This window comes from Oryctolagus cuniculus, chromosome 3 (genome assembly GCF_964237555.1).
Source record: "Oryctolagus cuniculus chromosome 3, mOryCun1.1, whole genome shotgun sequence".
NCBI classification, from domain to species: domain Eukaryota; kingdom Metazoa; phylum Chordata; class Mammalia; order Lagomorpha; family Leporidae; genus Oryctolagus; species Oryctolagus cuniculus.
The window spans coordinates 183598056-183615655 of NC_091434.1; the positions used below are offsets into that span (position 1 = coordinate 183598056).

Below are 17600 nucleotides of genomic sequence, written 5' to 3' on the forward strand. Positions count from 1 at the left end.
CAAACACTTGAGCTGCTGCCTCCCAGGGTGTAGCAGCAAGGAGCCGGAGTGAGCAGAGGAGCCGGGACTTGAACCAAGCACGCGGTGGAGATGTGGCGTCTCCAACGGCACCTTCACTGCCACCAGGTGCCCCCCTTGAGTATTCTACTTTTTAAAGATTTATTTATTGAGGCGAGTATTGTGTTTATTTGAAAGGTAGAGGTACAGAGATCTTCCATCTGCTGGTTCACCCCCTAAATGGCTGCCACATGGGAATTGCATCCAGGTCTCCCAAGCACTCAGGCCATTCATTCGCAGGCGGCTGATCGGAAGTGGAGCGGCCAGGGCTTGAAGCATTGCTCGTATGGATCTGCTTAACCTGCCGCACCACAGCGCAGGCCGCCTGCCTGTGATTCTTTAAACAGGCGAGTCGCTGGGGCTGGGGTGGGAGAGGGGCCTGTGGGTTTCAACTGTCCGCTCTCAGAGGCCAAGGGCCTTGCTCTCCTGTCCCCTTGGGGGCGACAGGCTTTCCTGCAGGAGCAAATAACCTGGATGCTCCCAGCCCCAAGACAGCCAGCGCAGCACCTAACCTTCGGAGTTTTAGTCACGGTTTCATTTGTAGCCCCTACAGATTGCTTTTTGCTTTCTTCTCTATGGAATCACAACCATTTACAGATATCTCGTCCTGTGTTTTCAGATATTTAAAGTAAGAGGATTTCAGGTTACCCGATCTGCAGAATTACCCCTGAAGTCTTGTCACTTGGGGGGCACGCTAACTTGGGCCATCTGTTTAACTTCACTCCTTCCTCTGTGGCTTTCTCCTGTGATGGCCTCGAAGAAGAAGAGGAGGTGCTTAGCTCAGTAGGTGCTCCGAGACGAAACATCGGCACCTCTGGAGTTGGCTGCCAGGATTCGCCGAGGCGCGTCGGCTAATAAATGCGGAAGAGCCTGGGACCAGGGCAGCGGCAGCTCATTGGCCCTGAAGAGACGGATGCGGACAGATGCCAGCAGTGGCTGCGGAGCCGGGGGGTGGGGGGTGGGTGGGGTGGGCGGAAGCACCTTCAGCCCGAGACTGCGTCTCATTGCCAAGCACGGATGTCCTTTGTCCTTGTTCTTTTTTTGAAGTATTAATTGTGTCTTCTACCTGCGTGCGTTGCCCGAGGGATGCTCAGTGGTCAGCAGTGCTGCCGTCACCACGTACCCCAGGGCTGGAGCTGCCAGGACCTGTGCTGCTCACTGGGTACGGGGTGGGCCCATGCAGGCACACCTCAGGCCTCTGGGCTGGTGACACGCTAGGGCGGTTGCTGTCCCAGGTGGAGAGAGTTTGGTGGAGAGAGGCCCCGTGGGCGAGGCTGAAGGAACGCACAGCACTGCAGTGCGGATCTAACTTGTCTCAGAAGCCAGCTCTGGAGCTGGCCTCGAAGAGCTTTCTCTGCCTGTGTGAGTGAGCAGGAGGCGAGGTCCCTGCCCACCGGGGCGGAACCTGCAGGAAATGAGGTCAGCAGCAGGTGTCCGGGTGTTCGGCCTGGTGCTTAAGGTGCCTGTGACGAGGGGCCGGCGCTGGGGCTCGGTGCGCTAAGCTCTGCCTGGGGTGCTGGCATCCCGTGAGTGCTGGCTTGAGTCCCGGTGGCTCCACTTCCCACCTAGCTCCCTGCTGATGTGTCCAGGGATGCAGCAGAGGATGGCCCGAGTGCTTGGGCCTCTACCACCCACATGGGAGACCCATTTGGAGTTCGAGGCTTCTGGCTTGGACCTGGCCATTGAGGCCATCTGGGGAGTGAATGGAGGTGCTCTGTCTCCCTCTGTTTCCCTCTCTCTAACTCTGCCTTTCGGATAAATAAACCTTTTTAAAAAGATGCCTGTGCCCCACACTGGGGTTCCTAGGTCTGATGCCTGGCCCTGGCTCCCGATTCCGGCTTCTCGCCGTGGTGGTCCCTGGGAGGCAGCCCTGATGGCACTAGTGATTGGGTTCCTGGTTTCACGGGAGACCTAGATTGCATTCCTGCTCCTGGCTCCCCCTCCAGCTCTCAAGGGCATTTTGGGAGTGAACCAGTGGATTGGAGCTGTCTCTCTCTCTCGCTCTCATTTCGTCAAATGGAACTGCTGCTTGCCTAGAGGACCTGCTGAGGTGGTTAGTGTCAGGTGCGGGGCTCTGCCATCCCAAAGCCAGTCCTAGAACTGTCTGTTCTACCCTGTGCCATTCGACACCCGTCCCCTATTACCCGTCTCCAGGACCCAGTGTGAGGGACACCGGGGCAATGTCCTGCCCGCAGCGGACAGCTGTCCGAGTGGGCGACCTCAGAGGCCCGTCCGACGCCTTTCTCTCCAGTGCGCCGAGTCCTGTGGAATCCCAGCGTCAGTGCTACAAGTCTGCAGGTGCTGGTGTTGGTTCCCACCAGATACAAATGCCACAGGATCAGATCTGGGGAGGGAACCAGCGGATGCGAGACCTCTCTCTCCCTCTGCTTCTGCCTCTTTGTCTTTAAAATAAAAATAAATAAATAAATGTTAAAGAGGTTTGTCCACTGAAAACTATAAACTGTGACTGAAAAACACCTAAAGAAGACATAAATCAATGGAAAGACATCCCATAGCCGTGGACTGGAAGATGTAATACTGTTAAGATGTCAAGAATACCCAGTGAGCTACAGATTTAATGCAGTCATAATCAAGATTTTTTTTTTTTCAGAAATAGAAAAACCCTAAAAATCATTGTTGCTGGAAGATCAAAGAAACCTGACCAGCAGGAGCAGTCACAGAGGGAGAGCATGAAGCTGATGGACTCACACATACTTACTTCCTTTTTTTAAACATTTATTTATTTACTTGAAGAGTTACAGAGAAGCAGAGAGAGAGAGAGAGAGAGGGGGGAGAGAGAGAGGATCTTCCATCTGCTGGCTTGCTCCCCAAATGGCCACAATGGCTGGGGCTGGGCCAGGCCAAAGCCAGGAGTCAGGAGCCACTTCTGGGTCTCCCGTGTGGGTGCAGGGCCCAAACACTAAGGCCATCTTCTGCTGCTTCCCCAGGTGCATAGCAGGGAGCCGGATCGGAAGTGGAGCAGCCGGGTCTCGGGTCTCGATCAGTGCCCATATGGGACGCCGGTGTTGCAGGAAGTGGGGAATGGGGGTGTGTGGGGGTGGGGGGACTATTATTGGCTGTGCCACGATGCAGGCTCCTGGCCTGGGATCTCCCATTGCTGGGGGTGGAGAGGCAGGAAAGCAGCTCACTGATCCCAGAGGCTGGGGTCCCAGCTGCTTCCCCTAACCACAGAGGGGAACCTGGCAGGCCATTCACTAGGCTGGGGCCTGGTCCTGACCATGTGTCCTGGGATTGGCTGCTCTGGTTTTTGGGAACAGAGCTAGCTGACAAGCACCGGAGACTCAGCTGCACGGCAAGGAGTCCCTAAAAGGGACCTTGAATCAGAAAGTGAAAGCGCTCCCCTGCAGGTGTTGTAGCTCGGGATGGACCCTCGGGGCCCGGGGGCTCCCGAGGCACCAGGACTTGTGTACGGAGCACAGAGGGGAGACTGGAGAGTGGATTCCTCTCTGACCCGCAGGAGGGCTGGGGTGGTGGCGCCTGGTGCCCCCTCACTGTCGTGGTCTGGGCCTTGAGACGCCCGCCCAAGCAGCAGGGCGGCAGCAGGGGAGAGTAGGGACTGAGCGCCCCCTGTTGCGGGACAGGACCCCTGGGAGGGCTCGCCCACCCCCAGGAGGCCTGGCGTGACCGCTGACGGACAGAGAGCTCAGTGGCTGACTGGTGCCACGCTCCCAGGAGTCCCCGCTGCCAGTGAGCATCGTCCACCCCCGCGAGCCGCCCGGGGCAGTAGTCTGGGGTCACCCCGGCCCCAGGGCCACATCGGGGAAGCCCAGTAAGGGCCTCATAATCGTTCATGAGGCAGCCATGTACTTCAAGTGAGTAATGTTCCAGAAGGCGTCTGCAGGGCCCCCACATCCCAGCCCAGCCAGGACCGGGGGCATCCAAGTCCACCCCTCAGAGGTCCCTGGTGTTCGCGTCAGCAGGCTTTGCTCCCGCCGCTGAAGCCCTGAGGTGGGGACATCGGGCCCGCGGTGACGGCATTGGGGTTCCCACTGCCAGCGTCCCCAGCCCTCCTGCCCAGGCTTCGTCAAACTGCTCCAGACACCCCCCAGCGCGGCTGCTCTGCAAGTGAGAAGCAGAATCCAGCTGAGAGCAGTGGAGGAGCCAGGAGACAGAGCAGGGAGAGGGGAGGGCCAGCCCCACCCTCCCGCCCCTGCCCGGCGCCCGGGTTCCAGCAGTGTCCCCTTTGGTTAGACTTGGCGCCTGTGGCCTGGGCTGGCAGTTCAGGCAAAAGTGCTGCTCGTCCAGGAAGGAGCGATCAGGAGACAAGAAGGAGGCTCTGGGCTCCTGGGCTCCAGAGACGGCCTGGCATGGGTTCAGCAGGTGCAGTGGGTCTTTTCACTGGGCCTCTGTGCCACGAGAACCGGGCTGGAGTCCAGGGGCAGGCTGTTCAGGGCGCTCTCCCCATACAGGTGCAGGCTGTTGCGGGCAATCAGCTCCTTGGCCATCAGCACGAAGACCTCGTCTATGTTCCTGGACTCCTTGGCAGACGTCTCCAGCACGGCGAGGAGGCCGTGTTTCTCGGCCAGCGTGCAGGCCTCCTCAAACAGCACGTGCCGCTCTTCCCACCTGTCCGACTTGTTTCCTGCAGGGGACAGACAAGCATGCGCCACTGAGCACCTGCACTCGTTCTCCTGGAAATCGACTTTGAAGAGAACCTTCCTCGTTCATCGGTTAGCCCGCACGCAGGCACTCAAGTGGTAACCGAGGGTGGAAATGCCAACACGGATGCTCGGAATGGGTCTCTGCGGCCTGTCCTGCAGGGACTTAAAGAACAGCTAGGACTAGGCCAGAGGACGGTGTGTACCGGGGGACATGTGGAGCCCTGTCTCTCCCGCCGTGCCTCTCGAAGTCTTCCCTCATCCTTGCAGCCTAGCTCTTTCCACACCACAAAGTGCTGGGTGCTGTGAGCCGAGCCTGGGCTCCCCGAGCGGGAGATCAGGATTTGCTGGACTGACGGTACGCAATGAAAGTGTTTCCTTTTAGTTTTTTGTTTATTAAAGATTTATTTATTTATTTGGGACTAGAGTTACAGAGGCAGAGGAAGAGAGAGATCTCCTATCCACTGGTTCACTCCCCAAGTGGCCACAAGGGTCGGAGCTTGGCACATCCGGAGCCAGGAGCCAAGAGCTTCTTCCCGGTCTCCCATGCTGGTACAAGGGCCCAAGGACTTGGGCCATCTTCTACTGCTTTCCCAGGCCATAGCAGAGAGCTGGATCAGAAGTGGAGCAGCCAGGTCTCGAACCGGTGCCCATATGGGATGCCAGCACTGCAGGCAGCAGCTTTTACCACTATGCCACAGCACTGGTCCCTTCTTTTAGATTTTAAAAAGTATTGACTTTCATTTTCTTTGAAGGAGAGAGAGATCGACCCTCCATCTGATGATTCACTCCCCAGATGGCCACAATAGCCAGGGCAGGGCCAGGCTGAAGCCAGGAGCCTGGAACTCAATCTGGGTGTCCCAAATTCTTGAGCCGTCACTGCTGCCTCACAGGGTTCTCATTAGCACCAAGCTGGAGCCAGCGGCAGAGCCAGGACACTGACCCAGGCAGCGTGCCCATCAGCGTCTTCACCCAGGAGCTGCCTCAGCTCATGCGCGTCCTGATGTAGCAGGTGCTGGCTGAAGCAGCTGGGTTCCTGCCACCCCTGTGAGGGACCCACATGGAGCTCCGGCTCCTGGCTTCTCTCTCGCCCAACCCTGGCTGCTGCAGGCCACTGGGGGAGGAACCAGCAGGTGGAAGTTTGGAAGAGCTCTCTTCACATGTCTCTATCTCTGTTTCTTTGCCTTTCAAATAATAAATAAACAAAGAAATGCTAACTGGAGCCTAAAATTGTGGTGCAGCAGCATAAGCTGCACTCGGGAGCCCTGCGCTGGAGTGCCTGGGATTGAGTCCTGCCTCTGCTTCTGAAGCAGCTTCCTGCTAACGCACCTGGGAGACAGCAGATAATGGCCCAGGCACTTGGGTTCCTGCCACCCACGTGGGAGACCCAGATGGAGTTCCTGGCTCCTGCTTGGTTCCCGCACTAGCTCTTGTGGGTGTCCGGGGGAGTGAATCAGTGGATGAAAAATCTCTCTCTGTTTCTTTAAATAAAACTTTAAAATAAAAAACTTTAAAAAGCCCATCACTAACACAAGGGAGGCATACCTTGTAGTGTGTTCTTGCAAAGGAACATTGCACAAATCATGTAAAAGAATAAGGGGTGGGGCCGGCGCCGCGGCTCACTAGGCTAATCCTCCGCCTAGCGGCGCCGGCACACCAGGTTCTAGTCCCGGTCGGGGCGCCGGATTCTGTCCCGGTTGCCCCTCTTCCAGGCCAGCCCTCTGCTGTGGCCAGGGAGTGCAGTGGAGGATGGCCCAGGTGCTTGGGCCCTGCACCCCATGGGAGACCAGGATAAGCACCTGGCTCCTGGCTCCTGCCATCGGATCAGCGCGGTGCGCCGGCCGCAGCGCGCCGGCCGCGGCGGCCATTGGAGGGTGAACCAACGGCAAAGGAAGACCTTTCTCTCTGTCTCTCTCTCTCACTGTCCACTCTGCCTATAAAAAAAAAAAAAAAAAAAAAAAAAAAAAAAAAAAAAAAAAGAATAAGGGGTGGTAGGCCGGCGCCGTGGCTCAACAGGCTAATCCTCCGCCTAGCGGCGCTGGCACACCAGGTTCTAGTCCCGGTCGGGGCACCGGATTCTGTCCCGGTTGCCCCTCTTCCAGGCCAGCTCTCTGCTGTGGCCCGGGAGTGCAGTGGAGGATGGCCCAAGTGCTTGGGCCCTGCACCCCATGAGAGACCAGGAGAAGTACCTGGCTCCTGCCTTCAGATCAGCGCAACGGCAAAGGAAGACCTTTCTCTTTCTCTCTGTCTCTCTCTCACTGTCCACTCTGCCTGTCAAAAAAAAAAAAAAAAAAAAAAAGAATAAGGGTGGCACTGCTTGGGACAGCTGCGTCCTACAACAGAGTGCCTGGGTTGAGTCCTGCCTCTGCTTCTAGTCCAGCTTCCTGATACTGTGCCTGGAAGGCAGCAGATGTTGGCTTTAGTACTTGGGAGACCTGGATGGAGTTCCTGGATCTGGGATTTGGCCCAGCCCAGCACTGGCTACTGCAGGCATTTGGGAGAATGACCCACCAGGTGGAAGCTGGCTCGCTCACTCTCTCTGTCTCTCTCTCACTGTGCACATCACTCTACCTTGCAAATGGATTTTTAAAAAGGTAAGAATTATAGCTACCTGCAACAATATGGAAAAAACTCCGAAACTTAACACTGAGGGAAAGCAGCTTAGACAGAAGACATTTTCTGATTCCATTTATAGAAAGTTCAGCAGCAACAGCAAAACAGAACTTCACCGTCTGGGGACGGGGGTTAGGAGGTGAAAGGGTCAAGAAAAGTAGGGCTGTGGTAACCACGAAGGTCATGCTGTGCTGGCCTGCAGGGGAGGGAGGCTGGGGAGCGGGGCTGGCGCCAACACTGTTCTCATTCCTGACCCAGATGCTGTTGGCTTAGGTGTTTCTCCTTAGGATACATCACCATGCACGTTTCTGTGTGTTCATCTGTCCCAGTGAAAGTAGAAGATTGAAAAGTACTTCCCCAGTCACCGTCAGCAGCCTGCCCAGAGACAAAGCTGGGCTTGGGTCATAATCATTCTCTAAGAAGTGTAAGTCCAAGAGTGTTTTCAGCGGGCATTACCACGCTGAACCCCTGGAAACTGTAATCGCTAAGGGGTCTTTGCAGATGTGACGGAGCTAAGGATCCCGACGTGCGGAGATTGCCCTGGATTAGCTGGGTGGGTGCCACAGTCTCACGCCTCCTTCCAAGAGGGAGGAGGAGGGAGTGTCACTCCCCACCCCCAGGAGGCAGAGGCTGCATGGTGCAGCCACAGCAGTGAGAAGGGCAAGGGACAGAGTCTCTCCAAGAGCCTGCCGGTGCTGCTGCGTCCGGGGCCCCACAGGAGTCCGGGCACAGCCTGCTGGTGCTGCGTCCGGGGCCCCACAGGAGTCCGGGCGCAGCCTGCCAGTGCTGTGTCCGTCCGGGGCCCCACAGGAGTCCGGGCGCAGCCTTCCGATGGTGAGAGCACACTCCTGGTATCCTAAGTCCCCTGGCTTGCGACAGCAGCCTCAGGACATGCGCCCCTTCAACAGGACTCTGCAAGTCCACAGGCAGTGAGGCCCAAGCTCAGGGCCAAGCTCAGCTTCTAGAAGGGAGGTAGGAGGACTGCTTGGTGGAGGAGATGTGTGCGGGGAGCAGGCACCTGCGGAGCCAGGAGTCGGACCTGTTGTCTGCATCCCTCGCTGACTGCACATTCCCATTTTTATGCCGTGCTCCTGGTGCCTGTCCCGTCTGCCACACCCGGATCGGACCGGCAGTGCTGACCGTCCATTGCTCCACCCCTCACCAGCCGGTGCCTGCACCCTGCAGCATGAGCCCGGCACTTGGAGGGAGGGAAAGAAACAGAAGGTCTGCTCAGTGCCCTTTGCTGGCTCCCACATCCAGATACGCAGAAGGCTGTTACCAGTTCTCATTACAACACTGAGGATCGGGTGAGTGGCACACGCAGAGCTGTATGATACCTCCTGGCAATCCCAACTCCATAAAACTCCGAAATCCCTAAGTTCTTTGGTCATTCATTTGACAGGAACATCTGTCCTAAACTGACCGTTTAAAGTTTTTAATTCAGGGGCCAGTGCTGTGGTGTAGCAGGCTAAGCTTCTGCCTGTGGCACTGGCATCCTATACAGGTGCTGGTTCAAGTCCCTGCTGCTCCACTTTCAATCCGGCTCTTTGCTATGGTCTGGAAAAGCAGTAGAAGATGGCCCAAGTCCTTGGGCTCCTGCACCCATGTGGGAGACCTGGAAGAAGCACCTGGCCCCTGGCTTTGGATCAGTGCAGCTCTGGCTGTTGGGTCATTTGGGGAGTGAGTGAATCAGTCGATGGAAGATCTCTTTCTCTCTCTCTCTAACTCTGCCTTTCAAACAAATAAATCTTTTATTTTTTTAAAGATTTATCTTATTTATTTGAAAGACAGAGAGGTAGAGACAGAGCAAGAGAGAGGGAGAGAGGTCTTCATCTGCTGGTTCACTCCCCAAATGGCTGAAGCTGATCTGGTCCAAAGCCCGGAGTTAGGAGCTTCTTCCAGGTCTCCCAGGTGGATACAGGAGCCCAAGGACTTGAGCCATCTTCCACTGCTTTCCCAGGCCATTAGCAGGGAGCTGGATCAGAAGTGCAGCATCCGGGACTCGAACCGGTGCCTTATGGGATGCTGGTGTTGCAGGCCAGGGCTTTAACCCCCTGCTCCACAGCACTGCCCACAAATAAGTCTTTTTTTTTTTTTTTTTTTAAAGCTATTTGGGGGCCAATGCTGTGGCATAGTGGTGAAGCTGCTGCCTATAGTGCTGGCATTCCATGTGGGCGCTGGTTCGAGTCCCGGCTGCTCCACTTTTAGTCCAGCTCTCTGCTTTGGCCTGGGTGGTGGTGGGGGGAAGCAGTGGAAGATGGCCCAAGTCCTTGGGCCCCTGCACCCACATGGGAGACCTGGAAGAAGCTCCTGGCTTTAGATTGCCACAGCTCCAGCCATTGCAGCCAATTGGGGAGTGAACCAGCAGATGGAAGACCTTTCTGTGTCTTTCTGCCTCTGCCTCTCTGTAGCTCTGCCTTTCAAATAAATGGGTAGATCTTTAGAAGAAAAACAAAAGCTATTTGGCTATAGAGTGTTGGCTCAAACCCTGCTGTACCTTCATAGAATGCATCTTTCTGAAATCTGACAAATCCTGAACACTGAATATTTGGCCCTGGGGGTGCTGTTGCGAGATCACAGACCTGTAATATAAAGGGAATTGAAGTGGAAGGTTCAGTTGAAATCCTAAGGGGATAAACATTGGATGCCAAAGAGAGTTAGGAGACAGAACTCCCAGCACAAGCTACAAAAGGGAGTTGGCTCCTAAACCCCTCACTCTGATGCAGGGTGTGAGTTAGGAGGTCAGAACAGAACGGGTGAGGGAAGGATAAGCCGGCCCTCCTGGGAAGACCCTGCCAGCAGTGACCGGGAGTCTGTGCATTCTCCCGGGGGGGGGGGGTGGCACGGGGGCCCCAGGGGACCACCAAGGACTCTGCACAGGAGCTGGGCTTCCTGCCGATGGCTGGACAACAGCAGCACCAGGCAAGGCTCTCTGAGCTCTGTGCCGACTGGAGTCAGCCGTGTGGTGAGGGCGTGGTGCTGCAGGTGCACGCCTGAGACAGAAAGAGCCACGAGTGTGAAGAGCTGTGGAGACAGCACCAGGAAACGGGACTGCAGGAACAGGACTTTAACCTTCCTGGGTTCCGGGCAGCAGGCCCCCACGCAGAGAGAACTGCCGTGACGGCCCCCAGGACCCACGCGGGGAACGGCTCCAGATCGCCTCCGAGCCGAAAGCTGCAGCCCAAGGAGAGCCCTGGTGATCCCGCCCCATCTGTTTCCCCACAGTAGGTGTCCCGCGGAGCTGGCTGGGGAGAGGCTCTGGGGAGGAGCCACCTCCTGTGTCCCCTGGGGACACATGTGACCTGGATGGGAGGGGAGAGCCATGCTTCATTCCTGTCTGCAAGCCTCCTCTGCCCGTCTCCTTCTGACCCCAGAGGCCCCGGATGCCCCTGCCTGTCCACCTGGGCCCCGCTGTGTACCCTGCAGAGTGCACTCAGCTTCAGAGGAAGCATCATGTTCACTTTATTGAGTTTTTTTTAATCTACATATTTATTTGAAAGGCAGAGTGACAGAGAGAGAGAGAGATCCTCCAGGCACTGGTTTACTCCCCAAATCACAATGGCCAGGCCTCGGCCGGGAGCCTGGAACTCCACCCAGGTCTCCCACCTGGGTGCGGGACCCTCTCCTGCCAGCAGGGAGGTGGTTTGGAAGTGGAGCAGCCGGGATGCCGGCTTCACAGCGGTGGTTTCCTCCACTGCATCAGTCCCTCCCCAAGGACCTAACCGGGGTCGGTAGTCATTCACGGGTGTAACCAGGCACCGCCCTCTGAATGGCTCCCTGGGGACTTGGGGCCACCACAGACTCCAGCCATGCTCTCTGCGGTCTACACACGTGGTCGGCTGGGGTGTTCTTCACCCAGCCGTGTGAGTGTATCCTCTCTCCCCCACTGAGAATTTCTACTTGAAATCCATACTGCTGACACGTTGATGTCACCCCATTCTCACCCTCGGGGGGGGCCCAGTGTGAATTTCTGGGCAAGGTGCTTTCTGGGGTCTCATCTAGCATCCACTGCCTTGGAAATGCAAGCCACGCTGGGCACCAGCAGAGGTGACCTGTGACCGGCCCTCTACATTTCCCACATTTCCCTCTGATGCTCCAAACTCTTGTCTGTTTCCCCATCTTTTCCTGCAAGTCCCCCACCTTATGCCTTAACAATGGAGCTACTTGGAGCTCAGCCCTGATGCAGTGTTTTGAAGGCAGTGTATCAGGTCCTAGTCTCCCAGCCTCCCTGCCCTTAGCTTATGTTTCCTTGCCCTGTGGCTAATCCTCTGCCTGCGGTGCCGGCACCCCTGGTTCTAGTCCTGGTCGGGGCACCGGATTCTGTCCCGGTCACTCCTCTTCCTATCCAGCTCTCTGCTGTGGCCCGGAAGTGCAGTGGAGGATGGCCCAGGTCCTTGGGCCCTGCACCCGCATGGGAGACCAGGAAGAGGCACCTGGCTCCTGGCTTCGGATCAGTGTGTTGCGATGGCCGCAGTGCGCCAGCCGCAGCAGCCATTGAGGGGTAAACCAATGGAAAAGGAAGACCTTTCTCTCTGTCTCTCTCTCTCACTGTCCACTCTGCCTGTCCAAAAAAAAAAAAAAAAAAAAAAATCCTTTCTAAAATCAACTCACCGAATGAATGAAGGGAGTAGTGCGGCTGGCACTACAAGGTCATTTATCCCTATAGATAATCTCTTGATGTTTAGCCTTTTTTTTTTTTTTTTTTTTTTGACAGGCAGAGTGGACAGTGAGAGAGAGAGACAGAGAGAAAGGTCTTCCTTTGCCGTTGGTTCACCCTCCAATGGCCGCTGCGGCCGGCGTGCTGCGGCCGGCGCACCGCGCTGATCCGATGGCAGGAGCCAGGAGCCAGGTGCTTTTCCTGGTCTCTCAGGGGGTGCAGGGCCCAAGCACCTGGGCCATCCTCCACTGCACTCCCTGGCCACAGCAGAGAGCTGGCCTGGAAGAGGGGCAACCGGGACAGAATCCGGCGCCCCGACCGGGACTAGAACCCGGTGTGCCGGCGCCGCAAGGCAGAGGATTAGCCTAGTGAGCCGCGGCGCCAGCCCTTTTTTTTTTTTTTTTTTTAATTTAAGATTAATTCACCAGGTAGGGAGATAGAGAGGAGAGAGAGTGGAGGTGGGGCGAGACCTCTCAGCCACAGATGCACTCCCCAAATGGGCGCAGTGACCAGGGCGGGGCCAGGCTGAAGCCAGGAGCCTGGAGCTCCAGCTGGGGCTCCCTCGTGGGCTGTCCTCTGCTGCCTTCCCAGGCACAGCAGCCCGCATGCAGACTGGTGCTCTGATCTGGGACGCTGGATGCAGGAGGCAGCGTGGCTCACCGCCACAGCACTGGCGCCTAGTGCTGTCTTGAGGAGTTTCTTTTCTCGGAACCCCAGTCCCTGCGCGAGAAGTACCTATCACCTGAGGAATTGCAATCAACTCCGCCATCGTAAACATCTCCAAATGAACCCGATTGCTGACCAATCAGAGTAGGGCCATGGGCACAGCAGACCAACCAGGGACCTGCACAGGAGCTGAACACACACCTCTCAGCCCCAACTTCTGTCTGCAGGAACCATCACCCCAACCCCCAGAGGAGCCCGAGAATCAAGCAGTAGCCGCCCAGCTCCTGTCTCTGCGCTTTGCAGCAAACCTCATCTCTTGCATCACCCTACGTCAGCGACTGGCTTCTCGTGCCTCAGGCAGGTGGACTCAGGTTTTGGGAGCGCTACAACATAATTCTATATATTTTTAGGTTCCTGCTTCCTTAAGACAGCCACTTAACTGTGGTAGCCCCATGCTGGCCTGACTCCCACTGCCTTCCATGGGAATTGGCTGTGCCGGCATTTCTGCAGACCAGCCAACTGCTCCTACGCCATACAGCTTTCTGGAGGGCCTGGGGGGCAGGCAGATGGGAATCACATTCCCGCGGCCTCCTTGCTGGACGGCAGGAAAGCCCTTCTCTTCCCGGGAGACTGGCAGCTCAGAGCGTGATGAGGAGCCGCCACAGTGCACCTGCTTCCTGGCCAAGGGAAATGAAATGCTTCGGAAACGCCCTACCGATCAGCATGATGACCAGGTTAGCCGCTCCGTACTTTTCTATCTCGTGGATCCAGTGAGGGACCGACTCGAAGGTGGCCCGCCGCGTGAGGTCGTAGGCGATGATGGCCGCGTGCGCGCTGCGGTAGTAGCTCTGTGTGATGGTGCGGAAGCGCTCCTGGCCGGCCGTGTCCCACACCTGCATCTGAGAGGGACAGGGGGTACCGCGTCAGGAGTTCCCATGCCGGTGGAGTCTTAAAGCTATAGTTCTCTGGGACTCCCTTCCACGCGGCCAGATTCAGGAGGTCTGGGGCGGGGGGCTCCCTGGATGTGCTTTTAGGTTTGTGACCTGCCACCTAAGGGACACTTCCCTCAGAGACAGGGACCCATTTTTTCCCTGGAGTCTTGTGTTCTTTTGACCTGTGAGCTCAATGAAAGGCCCGTGGGGCTGCTCACGCCTGAGGGCGTCCTCACAGTAGCATCTGCCAAATGAGTGCCCCAGCAGGGCGCCAGTTTACATGTCCGCTAACGCTGCCGAGGCACCAATACCCTCCTCCTCTCACGCTGTCTATTCCTTTTCATTGTGCATTTATTTTATTTGCTCAGAGGCAGAGAGAGAGAGAGATCTGTCGTTTGGTTCACTTCCCAGGTACCTGCGGGAGGCAGACACCAGGCACCCTGAAACACCCGTGAGTCTGTGGGTGTTAGGAACCCAGGCTCTTCAGTCGGCAGGGCGCCTCCCAGGACCAGAGCTGCGGCTCCAACCCGGGCTGTCTGACGTGGGACCAACAGCTTGCCCTGAGATGTATTTTTAGGGGAAAGATTGCAAACGTACACAAAACGAGAGAGGTCAGAGAAATGAATCCTCATATACCTGGATTCAATACTCGGCAAGACTTCCCAACTTCTGGCTCGACCAGCCCATTCGGTTGATTTCTTTGAGGTATTATTTTAAAGCAAATTCCAACCTTCAGGCCATTTCATTTGACTTACATCAACACACATCCCTATGAAAATGGACGTTTTCTTATGTAACCATAATGCCACTGTCACTGCTGATGAACTTTTCAGAGCTCCTTGGCATCGTCTAGTAACCAGACCATATTTGAAATCTCCCATCTATCCCCAAAGTGCCGTTGTACATTTGTATTGCATCTGAATTGCAAACTAGACCCACTTGTTACATTTTCTTTCTTTTTTTTTTTTGACAGGCAGAGTGGACAGTGAGAGAGAGAGACAGAGAGAAAGGTCTTCCTTTGCCGTTGGTTCACCCTCCAATGGCCGCCGCGGCCGGCGCGCTGCGGCCGGCGCACCGCGCTGATCCGATGGCAGGAGCCAGGAGCCAGGTGCTTTTCCTGGTCTCTCAGGGGGTGCAGGGCCCAAGCACCTGGGCCATCCTCCACTGCACTCCCTGGCCACAGCAGAGAGCTGGCCTGGAAGAGGGGCAACCGGGACAGAATCCGGCGCCCCGACCGGGACTAGAACCCGGTGTGCCGGCGCCGCTAGGTGGAGGATTAGCCTAGTGAGCCGCGGCGCCGGCTTAATTTAAACTTTTAAAATTGAGAGCAAGAATGGGTATTTACAGAAACCTGTGGGCTGGTTCTTAGAAACTCTGTGACATCACAGCTTTTCCAGTATATAACTGGCCTGCTTTTTGTATTTGGTTGTTGATCGCCTGCTGGGTTGTCACCAGGGATCTTGTCACATTAGGTCAGTGCCATATTTGCAAATACAGGCGCCCTCCCGTGTCTGTGGGAGCTTGGCTCCAAGACCTCCGTGGAAACCAGTCTGAGGCGTTTGCTTACATAAATGCTCAAGGCCCTCATGGAAAATGGTGCAGTAGTTGCATGGAATCTACACATCCTCCCACATTCTTCACATCATCTCTAGCTTACGTATAATACCTAACAGCATAAATACTACCCGACACATCGACTCTGCTGCTTCAGGAAAAATGGCAGGAAAACAAAACCTGCCCATACTCAGTACAGGTGCAATTTTTCCCTGAATATCTTCTATTTTTGATAGAAAATAGAGCGGGGAACCCACAGATAGGGCCGGCCAACCGGGTCTATGTGCGGTTTGCCATTCTTCTCTGGCTTTATTGTTAGTAGTTATTTTTTGAGACATTTTGACCTTTAGATGGATTTAGTAATGTTTCCCTTTGGGGGTGTGTGTCTCACTGAAAACACTGACTCCCCGGCTCCCCAGTGGTGAGCGTGGGTTCGGTGCTGGGCACTCTGGCCAGCCGAGGGGTGCCCGGCCCGCGCCTGCTGACCTTCACTCTCTTGCCGTCCACCTCAAGGGAGCGCACGGTGAAGTCCACCCCGATGGTGTTCTGCCGCGACTCCGTGTAGACCCCGGATTTGAAGTGCTGCACCACGCACGTCTTCCCCACGTTCGAGTCCCCGATGAGAATGATCTTGAACAAGTAGTCGAAGTCCTCCTCAGCTGTCCTGGCTGAGCCGGAGAGCTGCATGGCGCTCGCACCTGGAATAGACCTGGAGCCGAAGAAGGGCGTCAGCACCCACCAGGCGCGGGAGACGCGGGAGGGTCAGGGCTAACACAGGGGGTGGTCTCCAGGGGTGGGGAAGCACTGGAGGGGTTCCCTCAGAACAGGTGGCACTGCCAGTCTCGGGTGGGTCCAGGAGGCAGCCAGCAGTGGGCGGCCAGGCCCGTGTGGATGCCCCACCCCTTCATCGGCCCCTGTTTCATTTGCTTTTCTAAAGTCGCAGAGCAGGGCATCGAACACAGGGAAATCCACACCGAGACGCAATCTGCAGGTGGGAAAGGGGCGAGGTGGGACCCCGGGCCTCTGCGGCAGACCAGGGTCACGGTCAGACCACATGCAGACTTTTGCAGGGGCTGGAGCTGAAACCCGAGGTCCGTGGCCCTCTCCCTCCCCTAAGTCCCCAGGGTGTCCACTCAGCCTGCAGGCGGCCCGTCGGGACCGAGCCCCCGCATCCTGCCTCCGGGGTCACCTGCTGCGGGCCGGTCCGGCTCCCTCACCTCCGCGGGCGAGCAGGCGGCGACCCTTTCTCTCCCGGTTTTCCTCCTCAGCCCTCGGCGCCCCTTCTTCCTCTTGCCTCGCGGCGCGGTGGGAACTGTAGTTCGGGCCCGGCGGCAGGAGAAAGTGAAAGGAAAGGCAGCTCGATCCCTCCCACCTGCCCGGAGCGGAGGCGCGGGGGACGCCGCCCCAGGCGAGGCGCACCAGGCGGGCGCAGCGGAGGCCCGCGGGGAGACGGGCAGCCCCCGGAGCCGCCTCTGCGCGCTCGGCTGCCCGCGTGGCCCTCGTGTGCCTGAGCTGTCCCGACATCACCTTAGAGGAGGTTGCACACCCGGATCTTCAGCAATGGCTTGGGGCTGTGGGTTCCTCTTTTTGAGGAGTGGCCAGGAGACAGGTGATCCCAGGAGCGGGCACCACAATCCTAAAGGAACTTTGAAGTCTTCGGGGGAGAAAAGGTCGAAAAAAACTCTCTCCCTCCCGCTTAGGGTTTCGCTGAAGACTAACCTCACTCGAGGAACACCCAGGGTTCCGCGGTCCCTGGTGCCGGCCGTGGGCGCATGGCCGCGGTGACTTCTGCCCGGGGCGCCCCGAGCGTGGACCACCTCTCCGTGTGCATCAGGGGGACTGGGACTGGATTTTCTCCACGAGGGGACCTGCAGCGTGGAAGCAGCGAGGCAGCGAGGCGGCACTGCCGGCGGCTTGCCTGATAAAGTATTTCAGTGTATAGTGCTTTCCCACTGCGGGCTGGGACCTAGGCACCAGTCACAGAACCGGTGTCAGTGGGTGGCAACCAGTGTTCTGTTTTTTATAGAAGAGGTCAGGGAAAAGTTCAGAATGTGCCTGTGTAGTCGGAGTGAGTATTGTTTTGGAAAAGGTTCGAGTGGTTTGTAAGAGGCGTGTGTGCGGGGGTGACGTAAAATGGGTTTACCACTTGGGTTGGGGTCCAAAAGTGTGAAACGCAGGACAACTGTCCACGAAGATTGTTCCTGTGACTCCTTCAGGTTGCATTTAAAATGTGGCTTATTGTGCCCCAAGTTCCATTTACATATCAGTGTTCTAACTCAGCGCTGGCGGATGGAACTAGAAAACAAGGCATTGACAACAGCTGCTGCTACAGTCGGTGCCTTGGAATAGAATGTAGGTCACGTGCCGCCGCAAACGGCAGGGTATCAGCCTGTTAGGTGTGATTGTCAGTGAAGCTGCTTGTCCAAATGTTTTCTTTCTTGCAATGGATACTGTAACAACAACAACAAAAAAATCAGCTGACTCGGGTCTAGCTCTTGGAGA

The 17600-nt window shown here is 56.6% G+C and overlaps 1 protein-coding gene across 4 annotated transcripts; it reads right to left on the reverse strand.

Annotated features, from left to right (window-relative positions):
- Nucleotides 1-2776: 2776 nt before the first annotated feature.
- On the reverse strand, nucleotides 2777-16593 carry RAB19 (RAB19, member RAS oncogene family). Of its 4 annotated transcripts, none has more exons than XM_017338804.3 (4): nucleotides 16288-16593; nucleotides 15585-15807; nucleotides 13328-13505; nucleotides 2777-4660 (listed from the first exon to the last, which is right to left on the reverse strand). In XM_017338804.3, the coding sequence occupies exons 2-4, from the start codon at nucleotides 15783-15785 to the stop codon at nucleotides 4392-4394; spliced, it is 648 nt and encodes a 215-aa protein (XP_017194293.2). In that variant the 5' UTR covers nucleotides 15786-15807; nucleotides 16288-16593; the 3' UTR covers nucleotides 2777-4391. The 4 variants fall into 4 exon arrangements, with proteins under 4 accessions (XP_017194293.2, XP_017194291.2, XP_069927514.1 ...); XM_017338802.3 differs by having other exon boundaries at nucleotides 13328-13511; nucleotides 16288-16548; XM_070071413.1 differs by having other exon boundaries at nucleotides 16316-16441.
- Between the last annotated feature and the right edge of the window lie 1007 nt (nucleotides 16594-17600).

What these genes read in the sequence shown, in the direction of transcription:
- RAB19 (XM_017338802.3), bottom strand. Translation starts at nt 15,785, where the DNA reads ATGCAGCTCTCCGGCTCAGCCAGGACAGCTGAGGAGGACTTCGACTAC. An exon ending in TGGACGGCAAGAGAGTGAAG is followed by an intron (nt 13,512 to 15,584) that starts GTCAGCAGGCGC and finishes TGTCCCTCTCAG; the next exon opens with ATGCAGGTGTGGGACACGGC. An exon ending in CCTGGTCATCATGCTGATCG is followed by an intron (nt 4,661 to 13,327) that starts GTAGGGCGTTTC and finishes TGTCCCCTGCAG; the next exon opens with GAAACAAGTCGGACAGGTGG.